This window comes from Orycteropus afer, unplaced genomic scaffold (genome assembly GCF_000298275.1).
Source record: "Orycteropus afer afer isolate SDZICR_OR568_19922 unplaced genomic scaffold, OryAfe1.0 scaffold00005, whole genome shotgun sequence".
Lineage (NCBI taxonomy): Eukaryota > Metazoa > Chordata > Mammalia > Tubulidentata > Orycteropodidae > Orycteropus > Orycteropus afer.
Genome location: NW_006921592.1, coordinates 1,462,105 through 1,480,237, shown reverse-complemented (window position 1 = coordinate 1,480,237; position 18,133 = coordinate 1,462,105). Strand labels below are relative to the sequence as shown.

Here is an 18,133-nt window from a genome sequence, read left to right as displayed (position 1 = left end):
TCCCAGTCGCTACTCGCCAAAGTAGTAGGTGGAACAATGTTTTGCATAGTATGTTATGCCAATTGAGCTTGATGTCCCCTGCGAATTTAGTCTTTTTCTAGTTCTGTTTATAAAGTTATAGATATTTTATTATCTACTAAAATAGATAACATTTAAAATTAAGGATGAAAAACCATACAAACATCAGGTATGTAAAAATTCATTTTCTATCTATTTTCTCATTTTATTTTGACATTGTTCTGAGAGTACGTATACAGGCACAATATCGTTCCAACTTGTCAGACATAGCCTAGTGTCACAAGGCTATGTAATTATTATGGTGAAACTTGGAATAAAGGGTAGCATTTCTGCATTTTACTAATGCTAATATATATTATTGTTGTTGTTGTTATGCGCCCTCGAGTAGGATCCAACTCATAGTGACCCCTCCTTAGGTTCCTGAGGCAGTATCCCTACGGAAGTAGATTGCCCCATCTTCCTTCTGAGGAGTGGCTGGTGGTTTTGAACTGCCAGGCTTCTGGTTAGCAGTCAAGTGCCTTACGCACTACGCTACCAGAGCTCCCGAATACATGTATTAGCTAACGTACAATACATAATACTAATATATAAGCATATAACAGAAATAAAGAGAGGCTCTTTTTATCTTTCCTTATTGGCAAATGTTAGCCATAAAGATTCAGCTCAATTAATTAAACATCCCAATTTCTAGGAAAATATTTCACCTTAGTTTTTCTAAATATCAACCCTGGTTACTATTTCTAACATACCTACATCCCACCTCCTAACTCTACCCTTTTGGTAGGTAGCTTAGGGGATAAAAGTCTACCCTTTTATCAGAACAATGAATTTTATTGTACCAATAATTTTGCAAGTTAACAAACATTTTAAGAATTTTAGTACTAAGCAGTAAAACTAATTAACCTTGAGTGTGAAAAGAGAATATCTATTAAGCAAAATTATACAGATATTCAGCATAAAAATGGAAAAACCCTGTGCTTTTTACATGGCACATCACATTTTCTGTGGTATGCTAACACTGTTAGCTTTAAAGGATGGTGTTAAATTCAGTTCCTGAGACATTCTATACATTTTATACTTACTGTCTGGTATTCCTGAGGAATAGTCTGCTCTGCACCAAGGTTGCATACTTGCCTAGCTCTCTTCATAAGTTCCTTGCATTTCTGCAATAGTCTCTGTCTATTTTCATCCAATTCAATGAACTTTTGCTACAATAAGAAAAATTTTGAAAATCAGAGAGCTGTTTTATGAAACCACCACCTTACATCAAATACATTATTAAAATTTGATTCTGATAAATCATCTGAAACTGTACTTCAAATCATGATGGCCTTTATTGTAAAGGATAAATGTGAACTTAAACTTTAAACCAACCAACATTAACAGCCTGGCATTTCCCTAATTCATTATTGCTGTTGTTGTTAGGTGCTGTCAGGTCATTTCCGACTCTCAGCGATACCATGTACAACAGAATGAAACACTGCCCAGCCCTACACCATCCTCACACTTGTTGCTACGGATGAGTCCACTGTTGTAGCCACTGTGTCAATCCATCTCTTTGAGCGTCTTCCCCTTTTACACTGATCCTCCGTTTTATCCTTCCCCAGGGACTGGTCCTTTCTGATAACATGACTAAAGTACAAGAGATGAAACCTGGCAACTCTCACCTCCAATAAGCATTCTGGCTGCTCTGCTTCCAGGACAGGTTTGCTCATTCTTCTGGAAGTCCATAGTATTTTCAATATTCTTTGCCAACACTGCAATCCACTTGCATCAATTCTTCCTCAGTTTTCCTTATTCATTGTCCAGCTTCCACATGTATATGAGGCTAGTGAAAATACCATGGGTTGGGTCAGGAGTACCTTAGTCTTCAAAGTGACATCTTTGCTCTTTAACACTTTAAAGGGGTTTTTACAGATATTCCCAGTGCAGTATGTCTTTCGATTTCTTGACTGCTACTTCCATGGGCGAGAGCTCTGGTAGCATAGCGCCTAAGGCACCTGACTGCTAACCAGAAGGGTAGTGGTTCAAACCCACCAGCCACTCCTCAGAAGGAAGATGGGGCAATCTACTTCCGTAGTGATACTGCCTCGGAAACCCAAGGAGGGGTCACTATGAGTCAGGTCTGACTCGACGGCAAATAACAATGACAACACTTCCATGGGCACTGACTATGGATCCAAGTAAAATGAAATCCTTGATAACTTCAATCTTTTCTCTGTTTATCGTGATGTTGCTTACTGGTCCAACTGTGAGGATTTTTGATATTTTTATATTGAAGTGTAATCCAAACTGAAGGCTGTAGTCTCTGATCTTTATCACTAAATGCTTCAACTCATTTTCACTTTCAGCAAGCAAGGTTGTGTCACCTGCATATTGCCAGGTTGTTAATGAATCTTCTTCCAATTCTGATGCTGCACTCTTCATATAGTCCAGTTTCTCAGATTATTTGCTCGGCATACAGACTGAGTAAGTGTCGGGGAAAGATGTAATCCTGACACACACCTTTCCTGATTTTAAACCACACACAGTGGCCCCTTGTTCTGTTTGAACAGCTGCCTCTTAGTCTATGTATAGGTTCCTTTATGAGCACAATTTAAGTGTTCTGGAATTCCCATTCTTCAAACTATGTTTTCATAATTTTTTATGATCTCACAGTTGCATGCCTCGGCACAGTCAATAAAACACAGGTAAACATCTTTCTGGTATTCTCTGACTTCTGCCAAGATCCATCTGACATCAGCAATGATATCCCTCATTCCACGTCGTCTCCTGAATCTGGCTGGAATTTCTGGCAGCTTCCTGTCCATGTACTGCTGCAACCATTTGTGAATTATTTTCAGCAAAACCTTACTTGCATGTGGTATTAATGATGCTGTTTGATAATTTCTGTACTCGTAAGAGCACTGAAAGTTAAATTTGTCTTTTGCTGAATTGGTTTAACTTAGCTTTACATAATTATACTCTAATAAAATCTGAAATACATATTATGTAGGCTTCCTGTCAGAAAATTTAGCACTCAAATGCAGGTAAAACCTTTAAATGGTATTTGATAGTTCTCCAAATGTCTTTTGTGTAGTTATCATTTATTCATAGATTCATTCATTCCTTCACCAAATAATTACTGAGAATCCATTAAATGTCAATGTTAGATACTGAAGACAGAAAGACGAAGGAGAAAGATACATAAAATCATTACGACAACAGGAACAAATACTATTTACTGAATATTTAGGTGCTAGGCCCTTGACTAGGTATTTCACTTACGTTATCCCCTTTATATCTCAAATTTTGCACATTAAAAACAAAAAGGACTTTTTCAAAACTCACAGTTAGAAAGAGGCTGTCAGGATTCACATGCATGTGTGCATACAGAATACATGTGCTTCTCATTATGGCATGTGTCGTTCAGTGAGAGTGAACTGGACGGAGTGAAGTGAAGAGTATGTGTGGTGGAGGCAGGCAATGCAGGAGTAAGAGTAGTCATCATGGAAGTGATGACAACTGAACAGTCTTGACAGACAAGAAATTATTAAAGGGGAAGCAGCAGAAGGCATTCCAAGGGTAAGTGATGATGAATGTAAACAAAGGTACAGAAGCCTCAAAGATTCACTTACTTAGTGAACAAGTAACCTAATACGGTTGGAACAGATGTATCTGTAATGATGGAAAAGATTAGGTGGCAAGGTTGGTAAGGTTCAGATGGCAAAAGTTCCATGTGTAATACAGAGGGTATCTAGTTTACTGAATGCATCCTGTGAGCCAAGCACTGCTACCACCATTATCCTACATATTAATTGGAGTTCTTGGGTAGTCAAACAATTATAGCTACTAACTGAAAGGCTGGAGATTCAAGTCCACCCAAAAGCACCTTGGAAGAAAGTCCTCCCCCTTCATTGATTCTTCTTCTGAAAAATGAGCCACTGAAATCTCTAAGAAGGACAGTTGCACTCTGACACACATGGGGTTGCTACGAGTTGGAAGTGATTCAATGGCAACTTGTTTGGTTTTTTGGTATATATTAATTAATCTAATCCCTGTAACAATCTTAAAGATTTATCTCTTCTTTTAGATGTGGCTCAGAGATGTTAAGTAACTTGTCCAAGGTAATAGAACTAGCAGGTGACTGTTCTGAGAAAGAAAACAGGTTGGTTTGCACTGTAACACTGGGGGGTGGGGAGCAGATATTATTAAAATATTACTAATGCTCTAGCCACACCCTAGAACTATTCCATTAACATCTCTGGGACCAAAGCCTGGACATTTGTATTATTAATGAGGTCCTGGGGTCGCTATGAGTCGGATCTGACTCGATGGCAGTGCATCTAGTTTCTAGTGATTTTTATACATGAAGTATGACAGAAAATAACTAAACCAAGACAATAGTTTTGACAAGATAAAAGACATACACCCATCTCCCACTTACCAACATGGTTAGCTCCCAAAGACCAGGATATTACGTGAAAATTGGCATTAATCATTGGGAATCATGGCCCAGCCAAGCTGACACATAACCTCAACCACCACAGCTAGTGTTACTCTCTCCTCACACCTTGGCATTCGTTAACACCAGACATTTGTCATTAATATACAAAACAATCCGATAATGAGACAGTCTTATATAAGTGAGGAGTAGGTGCAAACTGGCCTCACCTCAAAATACAAGCAATTCTTTATACTAATCACTTAGTACTATGGTTTCCTTAAATTAATTCCTCAGCATGCTCCTATTATCTTCTATTCTTGCATGCTATTCCTTTGGACTTTGCTAACATAAAATATTAGAATGTTAAGGCCCTTGGGCTTAGGAGGATAAAACCTAATTCTATAGTTTCCTTATGGTTAGTGGTATATGTCTAATAAAATCTTCATCTGAGAAAATGTTCTTTCTCTACATACATGTTTATGACACATCTTTTCAAATAACACCTGTTTCTTTAAAAAAAAAAAAAATTCTTGCTGAGCTTTTTTGGGGGGGGGTGGTAGTTATAATTATGTAAGATAATGTTGTAAAGCCAAGCTAGAGAAAAAGGCTTTATTTACATTTTTGTTATGAGCCTAGCCTTTAACAGTTAAAAAAGAATAGAAAATATTTCATCTGTATTAAGATAGGAAGGGGACAAAGGGGCAAAATTTATAAAATATCCCTCCCTGATATTTCAGAAAAGATTACATTGTGGCATATATTCTGGGAGAAATTAGTAACTACTATTTCTTTTCTGAAATTCATTCTGAAAAAATTCAACTGTCATGAAACACGTACATAAATACCTTGACATTAAACAAGGAAAAGCCTTTCTAAGACAGCCCCCTAGTGGAAGAAATTATAATTACCTACAGACTTTCTTACTAACCAGTCGTTGCCGTTGTCATTTGCCGTTGAGTCAGCCCTGACTCATAGCGACCCCTCCTTGGGTTTCCAAGGCAGTATCACTACAGAAGTAGGATTGCCCAACCTTCCTTCCGAGGAGTGGCTGGTGGGTTTGAACCGCCAGCCTTCTGGTTAGCAGTCAAGTGCCTTAGCCACTATGCTACCAGAGCTCCCTACTAACCAGTATGTTGCACATAAAATGATTTACTACAGTAAATATTCTATTTAATGGTCCATTAAAATGAGTTGAAACAATCGAAAATCATCTTCTATATGAAAGGAATTAAAAAGCGCTATGTAGCATGAACTTTTAACACATTAGCTGTAAATGAACATTACTTTTTCTTTCATACAAGCATCAAGTTTTATTATAATTTGATTTAAAATTTAAATATTAACTATCAAGTTTTAGTACGTATCAGAGAGAATACACATTTCTGAATATGAAAAATTGTTTTTCCTTTTTTAAATGTCAACTTCAATTTAAAATTAGAATCAATGACCTTAATTGACTTAATACATGAGATTATAACTTCTATTCAAATAGATCTAACCGTAAACACTGAAGCAATGGCAGTAATACTATTTAACTGCAGGCAACTGCACAGAGACAAATGTTTATTAGTGGTTACCAAGGGCTGGGTGGAAATGGAGAGTTATTACTTACACTGAGTTTCTGTTTAGGGAAATAAAGACATCTGGAAATGGGCAGAGGTGATGATTGTACAACATGGTGACTGTAATTATTATCACTGAATTGTACACTGGAAAATGCTTAAAATGGCAAATGTTTTGTTACAATTTACCAAAATGAAAAAACTATTAATTTGTTAAATGATTTTTTTTCTTCAAAATTATATATATATTTGAGTTAAAATGTTTCCTCTGGAAATTCAGTTCTTTGGGAGAGAGTACTACGCAGGTGGGCAGAAGAGAGAAGGCTGGATGAAAAGCACAGACTGCCTCAGGATAAACAAACACATTTTTAAGTGTCCAACTCGTAACTGTTACTAATCTCAATATAGCTCTTTATTTTTAAAGGGGACATAAGCTTCATGTTAGGCAGGCAGCACACCAAGCATCTTGATGTATGTTATTAAATTCAGTCTCATTGCAAGTTAGGTAAAAACATGACACTAATAGCTGCAGACAAGGATAAGCCTGGAGTGGTTGGGAACCTGCTGAAGATGAAAAACCAAGTAGATTTGTTCACCTCCGTATTTGGAATCACAATTAACTTATTAACTTGTCCTAAAAATACTCCAGAGAAATTAGTGATGTACTTAATAACTGTGGCTCATAAACCATTTGCCTTTTTCTGGGGTAGTTCTGCAAGTCTGAAACTCTGGTGCCCTATTTGCCTTTCAAAAATTTGAGGAAGTATCAAATTCCATGGCGGTTGGGCACCCGTACGTTTCCTCATAAGCAGCCCTAGTGCTGGAGTGGATGAAGACATCTGTTTCTGTAAAGATTTAAAACCTTGGAAACACTATGGGGCAGTTCTACTTGTCCTACAGGGTTATTATCAGTTGGAATTGATGGAAGCAGACCACCTCATCTTTCTTTTGTGGAGTGGCTGGTGGATTTGAACCACCAGCCTTTTTGCTTAACAGCCAAATGCTTTGACCACTATGCTAACCAGAGCATCTACCTGGTAAATACTATTATGTTAGTGTTGTTTCAGGTTTAATGTATCATTTAGTATGATTTGGTAGGTTATTTTTTTGGGTCTGGGAACACTCAAAATCTTTCCCACATGAATTAATTAACGCTAACTGCGTCTTTGCTTTATGCCATTTTGGCTTGCAAAAGGTTTGATAAGAATGCTCTGCTTTCAGATAGCTGGGGAGACCTGTATTTAAAATAGTCAGCAAAAAACATTTATCAAGCAGACAGAGCAAAAAGCAAAAGGCCTTCCCTCAAGGATCATACAGTAAGGCTGTTAAAGCACTTACATTGCTGAGAAATGTAAAATAAAGTCAGGGGAAGTATCAAGTAAGATTATTATGGGAAAAGTTGTGTGTGTGTTAGAGGGAGAGGTGCTCTAATTTTGAAAGTAACAATGGATTTGGACTGGCACAGGTGAGGAAAACAACATAGGAAAAAAACAAAGGGTGTAATAAGCAACCATAAGAAGACTGCACTAGAACAGCAATCAGGGCAAAAGAAAAAGACTGAGTATTGGGAGTAGATGTTAGAAGACGACTACAGAGTTTAGGATCACATATAACAAATAATAGAAAACACTAGATTTCTAAGCAACAGAATATGATTAAGATGATAAATGAAAACAATTTATTTTGGTAGTTGAATGAGTACAACATCGGCAAAAAAAAAAAAAATGAGGCCACAACAATGAGATCTTAAGGGCCTCGACTCGGGGTAGCAGTCATGGAAGCAGAAAGAGAAAAATTACAGGCAGTCCTCATAGCTGGAGTAAAGCTAAGTAAAGCTTCTCCACTTTAAAAGTTAAAAACCAACTCCATGAAGCCTATTAATTTTGACAATCCAAAGTACATACAATGGTTAAAAACAAACCATTTTGCAACACGCATCAAAACATTATTATCACTGTATTACACCACTCCTCACTTGAAGACTCTCATTATTCATCATTTTGCATTTATAATCATACTAAAAAATCAGACTATTTTGTCCAGTAACATGTACATCTGGCAGTAACATACACCAAGGTGTGAGTAACGCTAGCTGTGATGGTTAAGGTTATGCATCAACTTTGGTGGGCCATGATTCTCAGTGGTTTGGCAGTTAGGTAATGATGTAATCTGGCAATTAATGCAATGATGTGATCATCCTCCATTTTCACATATTGACCTGGTCTTTGGTACCTAACCATGGCAACAAGTGAGTTATTGTTAGGTGATGTTGAGCTGGCTCCAACTCATAACAACCTTGTGTACAACAGAATGAGCACTGCCTGGTCCTACACTCTCCTCACAGTCCTTGCTGTGCTTGAAACCACTGTTGCAGCCACTGTGTCCACCTTGTTGAGGGTCTTCCCCTTTTTCACAGACCCTCTACTTTACCAAGCATGACATCCTTCTCCAGGGAATGGTCCCTTCTGACAACATGACCAAAGCAGGTGAGACAAAGTCTGGCCATTCTCGCTTCCAAGGAGCATTCCAGCTGCACTTCTTCCAAGACAGATTGGCTTGCTCCTCAGGCAGTCCAGAGGCATTTCCAGTGTTCTTTGCTAACACTACAATCCAATGGCATCAACTCTTTTCAGTCTTCTTAGTCATTGTCCAGCTTTTCATGTGTATATGAAGCAACTGAAAATCCCATGCTTGGGTCAGGCACACCTTAGTGACATTTTTGCTCTTTGACACTTTAAAGAAGTCTTTTGCAGATATGCCCAGTACAATATGACATTTGATTCCCTGAGTGCTGCTTCCATGGGTATTGACTGTGGCAGATGAGTGGTGGCAATAAGTGAGCAATGGATACATTATGTTAATAATGTTTCATTTATGTAGAAGCTTTTTTTTAATGCATAGAAAGGTACACTATATACTAAAACACTTGACTAACTGATGTTAGTTATGAAGCATACCTAACTGTACCAACTTATGTACAAATTTGACTTAAAGACAGGCTTAGGAATGGAACTCATCATTTGGGGACAGCCTGTAGAGACATTCAGGATGTGTTAATGTCTGAATTGAGGCAATGGTCAGGAAAAAGAAGGAGCAAAGAAAGAAAGAGAACTAAAACATGCTAAGTAAAACTTCTCCACTTTAAAACTAAGCAAATGAGTTGGAAAATTAACATTATTAAAATGTAATCAAAACAATCTACAAGTTACTTTGGCTATTTATGCTTTCTGGATAACAAAAATGAGTATTTAATTACAGGAGCTGTAACTTTAAATGTGGGATAATACTTAATTTCAGACACAGGGAAGTTGGCTAAGAGTCTGAAAACTGAGTGGGTATTATTTCCAGGAAACAAAATGTAGAGGGATAAGCAGCTAATCAGAGATTATTTCTTTGGTCTGTGTAATGTGGCCATCTTTGTAAAAAATTAGTGATTCAAAGACTGAAAACAAAACCTCTTCCCAAAAAACTTTCCTATTCTCCAGAAACAGCAGTCAGCTACACTCAAAATAGCAATTCTAGTACTTGTAACATAGAGAGCACCCTACCAGTTTACAGCTAATCTTAGTGCATCTTTTAAACTAAAGCTGTTGGAAGAGTTTCTCTCATTATATCAAGAATGGGTCAAAGTTTTGGGAGAGATTTTACTCCAAGCCATCATGATTTGATGATAGTTCTGTAAGCATGGCATAAACCCCTAATTTTCTTAAGTTGTCTTAAATGCTTGTTTTAAAAAATATAACAGGAGCAGGTATTATTCTGTGTGAATGGACTTAAAGCTCCATATAGTATCTGTATGACAGGTCAAGCAAGTTTCTCATGAAATCTCTTCCAAAATACCATTTCGTATGCTGAACTGGGTTCACAGGCTTTATCAATGAGGCAACTTTAGCACGGGCTCTATAATTATTTACTATTAGAACCACACTCTCATGAAATAAGCACTGATGAAGCTCTCCTTCAGTAGCTAGTTTTACATCCAGCAGTGCACACTCAATCTCTGGTTCAGTCCTACGTTTGGTATCTTTTTGCTAGATCCCGTCCTTCCACACCTTCAGAATGACCAATGTTACACCCCTGCTGCCTTCTTTTCCTTTCACCTCCCTCTTTTTTTATGGAGGCAGGAAGGGGATGGAAAGAGAGAATTCTCCTGTCTTCTAAGCCTTTGTCTTGCTCAAATTGAACTAACCAATCCTACCATATTAAACTTGATCTTCAGCTCACTTTTGTTACAAGTATTTATGCCTGCGGACCTCTGGTAGCGTATTGCCTAAGGCACTTGACTGCTAACCAGAAGGCTGGAGGTTCAAACCCACTAGCCACTCCTCGGAAGGAAGGCTGGGCAATCTACTTCCGTAGTGATACTACCTCGGAAACCCAAGGAGGGGTCGCTATGAGTCGGGTCTGACTGCACGGCACGTAACAACAACATATATGACTGCATGCTAAGCCGTCTACCTGCTAGCAAAATTCTTATCTTCTATATCTAGCCATAAAGGAGCTCTCGTGGTGGAGTGCCTAAGGCATTTGACTGTTAACCAGAAGGGTGGCAGTTCAAACTCACCAGCTGCTCCCTGGAAGGAAGATGGGGCAATCCATTTCCATAAAGATTTACTGCCTCAGAAACCCAAAGGGGGTCATTATGAGTTGGAATCGACTTGCTGGCAGTGAATTTAGTTTTCTTTGTATCTAGCCGTAAGGTTTTTGAGGCAGCCAGTGAGGAAGCTAGCTTCAGAATAATGGAACTGCTGCTCTACCCAGACAGCTATCACTGAGAGTAGTAACCTCTAGGGAAGTACAAGAATGAGTAGAGAGAGAAAAGGAGACTTCATGTATCTGAAAAATTAAAAATTTGCAACAAATATGGTAAAATTTCAACATTTGTTAAACAGAGTTAAGAGACATATAATAGATGTCTGTTATATTACTCTTCATATTCGTATATGTTTTAATTTCATACTTAAAAAGTTGAGGAATAAAGACACTGCATAAATTTTTTAAAGAGTACAACTTGCTGAGTTTTTTTTATTATTATTAGGATGATGATTTGGGTGATTTGGGTGAAAGTTACAGAGCAAATTCACTTTCCATACAGCAGTTCACATACACTGTCTCATGACATTGACCACAATGCAACAGTTACCTCTTCCCTGTGTCCATCCCTCCATTCACTCCTGCCCCCTGAACTGTCTCCCTATGCATAAACAGCCCTTCTTTCTCCCACAACTGTTCTCTCCAAGGAGTTTATCTACCTCAGATAAATGTTCAACTCCTAGGCCTGTCTTTTGTTTGGCTGGAAGCCACAGTCTCAGTGGTTCCACCAGGCTCTATCAGACCAGTAAACCTGGTCCTCCCCTTTTTTTCTCCAAATGATTTTGAGTTTTGTTCCACATTGTTCTCCCTCTCTATCCAGGATCTCCTACACAGATGCCCCTCCGAAGGGATGACAGTGGTAGCCTGGCACCATCTAGTTCTTCTGTCTCATAGTTGTATAGACTGCAGATTGCATGGTATACAAGTCGCTAGGACTAATTGTTTACATGAATTTTTGGTTTTCTTCATTCTTCTTTGCTCTGGATGAGGAGAGATCCATCGTTGCATCTAAATGGCTGCTTGTAAGCTTTTAAGATCCCAGTCACTATTCGCCAAAGTAGGAGGTGGAACAATGTTTTGTGTAGTATGTTATGCCAATTGAGCTTGACGTCCCCTGTGACTATGATCCCAAGCCCACAGGTTCAACTACTCGGTCACTCTGGGTAGCTGGCTGTGACCAAGAAGTGACTACAACCTTGTCCCTTGTCAGCTCTGCTATATACCAGGGAATTCAGATCATACAAATAAACTAATAGGACCATTGTCTGCCAACCCTATACATGGTCTTGGGTACACTCCCCACTTCATAGACATACCTAATAGTTTAGCCTGTCCACCCGTCTATCCACCTGTATACCCATGTTTGCCTTCACTGACAAGACAGTACGGTATGTAACTTGCTGAGTTCTGACAAATACATATACTAGTGAAATCACCACAATCAAAATAAATGAACATATTTATCACTCTCCAAAGTTTCTTTGTGGCTCTTTGTACTCCTCTGGAATCCACTGAGCTATGTCTTCCTCACATAGCCAATGATTTACTTTCTGCTAACTAAGCATTCTGAATTTTATTTACATAAATCAAATCATGTAATGTGTACTCTGTTTTGTCTGACATTTCCCACTCAGGATAATGACTTTGAGATTCATTTATGTTGTTGCCTGTTATCAGTAAATATTTAATTCATTTTTATGGCTAAAAATGTATCCTGTTGTGTGGATATACCACAAGCTGTTTATCCATTCAACTGTTAAAATATTGAGGTTGTTTCCAGATTATAGCTATTACAAAGAAAGCTTCTACACACATGAACATATGTTTTTATTTATCCTGGGTGCATACTAGGAGTAATGGCTGGACTGTATGACAGGTCTATGTTTAGCACTTAAGAAACTATGAAGTTATTTCCTAAAGTGGTTGTACACTTTAAATTCTCACTAGCAGTGTGAGTTCCAGTTGCTCTATATCTTCAGCAATACTTTGGTATGATCAGTCTTTTTAAAAAATGTTTAGTCCTTATAGTGGGTCTACAGTAGAATTCCATCATGGCTTTAATTTGCATTTCCCCATTTGACTAATAAAAAAACTCACTGCCACTGAGTCGGATCCAACTCACAGCAACCCCTCCTTGGGTTTCTGAGGTGGTATTACTACAGAAGTATATCACCCAATCTTCCTTTTAAGGAGTGGCCGGTGTGTTTGAACCTCCAAGCTTTGTGGTTAGCAGTCAAATGCCTTAGGCACTATGCCAAAGGAAGGCTGGGCAATCTACTTTGGTAGTGAGATACTGTCTTGGAAACCCAAGGAGGGGTCACTATGAGTTGGGTTTGACTCAACGACAGTGAGTTTGTTTTTTTGTGGTTTACTGACAAATAAGGAGCTCTGGTGGCACAACAGTTAAAGCATTCGTCTGCTAACCAGAAGGCTGATAGTCTGAACCCAGTAGCTGTTCCACTACAGAAAGGTATGACAGTCCACTTCTGTAAAGATTTATAGCCTTGGCTCTCTCCCTGTCGCCACCAAGTTGGATGGAGGCTCGGGTGCATTTAAAATTTGGTCCCACTCGTAACCCACCACCATGATCAAGGAAGACATTGCTTCTGGAGGTGTAATACACATTAATACTGCTTTACAAGAGGTGTTGAAGACCGCCCTGATTCATGACGGTCTAGCACATGGAATTCACGAAGCTGCCAGAGCCCTAAACAATATGGTGTAGATTGGCCAGTTGAATCCAGTGGAAACAGCACCCACCTTGCTAGATATACATCAGCAGGTCTTTGTACCATTTGTACCTTGGCAGTGCTGCAGTGTTTGAGCACACAAACAGGCACCAAGCCCATCTTTGCATGATTTCATCCAACTGTGATGGGCCTATGTATGTCAAGTTAGTAGAGGTCCTTTTTGCTGAACAACAAATCAATCTGATTAAGGTTGATGACAACAAGAAATAGAGGAGTGGGTAGGCCTCTGCAAAACTGACAAGAGAGGGAACAACACGGAAAATGATTGGTTGCAGTTGTGTGGTTTTTGACTATGGCAAAGAATCTCAGGCCAAGGATGTCCTTGAAGAATATTTCAAATGCAAGAAATGGACGAACAAAAAAACTTGGACATTGGGGAAAAAAAAAAAAAAAAGATTTACAGCCTTGGAAACCCTGTGGGGCAGTTCTCTGTCCAACAAGGTCACTATGAGTTGGACTAGATTTGATGGCAGTGTGTTTGGTTTTGGTTACTGACTAATAGAGAGGTCTCATGGTGTAACAGTTAAGCACTTGGCTGCTAAAGAAATCACTGGCAGTTTGAACCCATCCAGTGGCTCCACAAAAGAAAGATCTTGCATTCTGCTCCTATAAAGATTACAGCCCAGAAAACTACGGAGCAGTTGTACTCTGTCACATGGGATCACTGTGAGCTGAAAATCGACTTGACACTTAACAACAACACTGGCTAATAAGGTTAAATATTTTTTTCATGTGCTTAAGAAAACAAAAATGAAATGAGCCAATAAACAATATCATGATAACTGGTGAAGAAACAAAGGTTGTTAAGGATTTCATTCTACTTGGATCAACAATTACTTCCCACGGAAGCAGCAGGAAAGAAGTCAAACAGTACTGCATTGGGCAAATCTACTACAAAAGACCTCTTCAAAGTGTTAAAAAAAAAAACAAAAAACAAAGATGTCACTTCGATGAGTAAAGTGCACCTGATCTAAGCCATGACCTTTCAACTGCCTCATATGCATGTGAAAGCTGCACAATGACAAAGGTAAACAGAAGAACTAAGGTCTTCAGATTGTGGTGTTGGTAAAGAATACTAAATATACTGTGGACTACCAGAACAATGAACAAATCAGTCTTAGAAGAAATACAACCAGTATGTTCCTTAGAAGAGAGGATGGTGAGACTTCATTTGTTTACTTTGGACACATCATCAGGAAAGACCAATGGCTAGAAAAGGACATCCTGTTTGGTGAAGTAGAGGGACAGTGAAAATGAGGAAAACCTACGTGGTAAGGATGGATTTGATTCACTAACATTTTCTTAAGATGTTTTATTAGGATCATGAGAGATACATGGACCATTTCCTGGAGAAGAACACCATGCCTGGTAAAGTGGAGGGTGAGCAAAAAAGCAGAAGATACTCAAGAAAATGGATTGACACAGTGGCTACAATGATGGGCTCAAGTAGAGCAAGGATTATGAGGATGGCACACGACCACGCAGTGTTTCAGTCCGTTGTACGCCGGGCTGCTGTGAGCTGGAGCTGCCCTGATGGAACCTAACAACACGAGAGATGGATTCTGTAGTCTTCTTTTCTTGTAATGTCTTTGTCTGGGGGTGCTAGAGCTGCTGGTAAACATTCTATAATGCACAGGACAGGACAGCCCCTCATAAAAAGAAGTACCCAGTACAAAACGTCAATAGTGCTGAGGTTGAAAAACTCTGTTATAGGAGGCTTAATCAGATTGAAATTAGATTTTTTTGGTAAAAATATTTCACAGGTGGTGTTGTGTACATCCATCAGGATGCACATAAATATCTGGTTGTCTTTTAGCAACTAATGTGATCCACTGACTCATTAGTAGTTGCAAAGTGGTGAAATTCTAATACTACCATATACTTCTACAAAGAAGAAATTTCCCCTCATCATTTATTTGTTTACACTAAACAGCTCAAACAGGAAAAGCAGGATAAATGCTAGACTTATTTACCATTTTTCACAAGTGATCGACACGCATGCATGCATGCGCATGCACATACACTTTTTTTCAGTTATCATTATAAATCCATGGATTTAGACCTTTTTGATGTATTTCAATCCACTATTGGCTTATCTTTGGCCAGGAAGAGATTCTCCAAGTTGGCTCCTGAGTACTTAATAACCAAGTAGTATTTAATAACCTCTTCACTTTCTGGTGTGACAAGATGACCCAAGCTTATACAGTAAAACCTACGAAAGCCAACACCTGTGTAAGGTGGAAGCCTGTCAGAGAAGGAAAACTCAAATATTTTCCACCAAGAGATAGTTAAAGAAAAGTGGTAAGACTGCTCCCTGTCAAAGCAGGAAAACTTGTGAGACCCAGAAAAACAAGGCAGTCCCCTTGAGTTCTGGCTCTCGTAGGTTTAACTGTTCATTTTTTTCCTTAGACCTGGAATCAGCCATTTCTCCAATAAGACATTTTAGTGAAAAATGGTGTTTAGAGACCTGTCTTCTCAGTAAATAGATCTAGGAACTGTATATATTTTTTATTTTGGAGAAAAAGAGTTCTTCTGGTATTTCCAATTCAAATGTTATATTTCAAGGTTTTTATTATTTGTTATATACTTGAAATTTTTTTCTCTTATGTTGAAAATTCTAGTTCTAATGACATTAACATAATTATTTGCTTTAGCTTATTACAGTTTCAGAATATCACTACAAATACTATTAGCAATATGATTACTGAAAACAGTATGAGATTTTTTTTTTTTGCAATTTGTTCTGTCCTTAGAATAAGGGCCTCTTGGAATAATGATTTTTCTCAGTGAGGTTAAGCTGCTAATTCAAAATACAGATTCACTTGTTTCATTTTGCTTTTGCAATTTAAGTCTGTCTTTTCTAAAAAAATTTAGTTTTGTTGTGCTGACAAAAGTTACATAGGTCAAAGTAGGGAGAAAAAAATGTCTAGATGAATGTAGCTTCTAACCCTGTCCTTGCCCTCGGCCTTGGGTAATAAAAAAAAAAAAAAAAGAGGATTATATAGCTTATTGTTATAATTTCTAAAACTATAAGCAAACATAGAAACCTACCTATTACTTATCCCAACTCTTTCTTGGAAAACAGTAACATATTACACACATTTTTCTCTCCTTCCCTTCCTTATCAAACACATACTGCATATTACTCTACAGCAGGACACTGAGATATTCAAGCTTTTTCTATCTATTTGCCTGGTATGCCTTTGTTCAAACATTTATTTATCTAGTAGCTTTACTGAGTTATAATTTATATGCCATAAAATTCACTCACTTTAAGGCTACGATTTAATGATTGCTTGCAAATTTACAGAACTGGGTAAACATCACCACAGCCCAATTTTAAAACATTTCCATCACATCAAAAAGGATGACGTCCTTTCATTTTTTACCTTACAGAATATTTTCTTCTAGATATTCCTCTTGAATACAGTGCAATATTGGAATCTACTCTGGTAATCTTTTCCTTTTTATATTTAATGACAAGATTATGATTAAAGTTTAGCATTAGTTCTGTCATTGTTTTATGTCATAAATATATATGTATATAAAATATGCAATATTTAGATATGTAATTGGTTTTATTGTTTCTTTCCTTTTCTTTGTACATTTTCTGGTAATCAGAAAAGCTTCTATATTTATTCTAACAGTTATCTTTGTGAATATGTCTATTTAATATCCTTACATCTTTAATGGGAGCTCTGGTAGCATAGTGGCTAAGACACTTGCCTGCTAACCAGACGGCTGGAGGTTCAAAGGTTCAAACCCAGCAGCCACTCCTCGGAAGGAAGGTTGGGTAATCCTACTTCCGTAGTGATACTGCCTCAGAAACCCAAGGAGGGGTCGCTGTGAGTTGGGGCCGACTCGACGGCACATAACAACAACAACAACAACATCTTTAATATCTTTTTTTGGGTACACTGTCTATTGCCTCCTAGTATAAACAATATTGAAATTGACTAGTAACATCTCCTTCATCTTCCTTTCCCAAAGCATCTAATGTGATGTACTATTCTTCTATTTCCTGATTGTAGCTATAGGATAATCAGCAAGTATATTCTTTTTTTACGTATACTATTTCCCTTTCCCATTTTCAGAGAGCTGTACTTTAGCTACACTCTCAGACTTATAACCATATAGTACATATTTTACTGTGTCTTTTGTCTACCATGTAGCTCTAGTTCTCCTCAGTAAGTGGCTTTTTACTGCAAAGGAATGTTGGTTGGTTTGAGAATTCACAGAGCCCAAACTACCCCAGCACTAACTTTCCATCCTTCCTATAATCTACAAAGTCCTCTCCCAGTTTCAGCTGCTCTCACGTTGGTCTGTTAAGCTTTCTAGAACTAATAAGGTCTCCTCCCTTTAGAGCAAGTACCTGTTGGTGATTTGATTTGGAGGTTCTTTAAGTCTTCCCCCTGCTTTTTACCACACAGTTACTGATACCATGCAGGTCTTGATGCTGTTGCTGATTTGATTTGACTCTAACCACTTGTATTTTACAGTTTATAAGGATACCCTTAAACCTAGGTTTTTGTTTTCATTTTGTTCACATCTCTTAAGCCTCATTTTTTTTTTTTAAATTTTAGTGAATATATAGGTAACATTTGCCATGTCAATAATCTTCACATGTACAGTTCAGTGACAATGTTACATTTGTTCATCATGTTGTCCAACCACCACAATTAACTACAACTTAGTTTTGTTACGTATGTTGTCCATGGTCTTGTGGTGATGGTTTTATGTTATCCTCTTATATTTTTGGGAAAAGATTTGGGGAAACTAAAAAC

At 38.0% G+C, this 18,133-nt stretch overlaps 1 protein-coding gene across 1 annotated transcript in view; it reads right to left on the bottom strand.

Moving 5' to 3' along the window:
* The window catches only part of SMC5 (structural maintenance of chromosomes 5), a 177,280-nt gene that overhangs the window by 27,364 nt on the left and 131,783 nt on the right, over nucleotides 1-18,133 (bottom strand). The window contains exon 17 of the mRNA XM_007939525.1: nucleotides 1,101-1,226. Coding sequence (XP_007937716.1) covers nucleotides 1,101-1,226 — 126 coding nt within the window. The remainder of the gene's footprint in view (nucleotides 1-1,100; nucleotides 1,227-18,133) is intronic.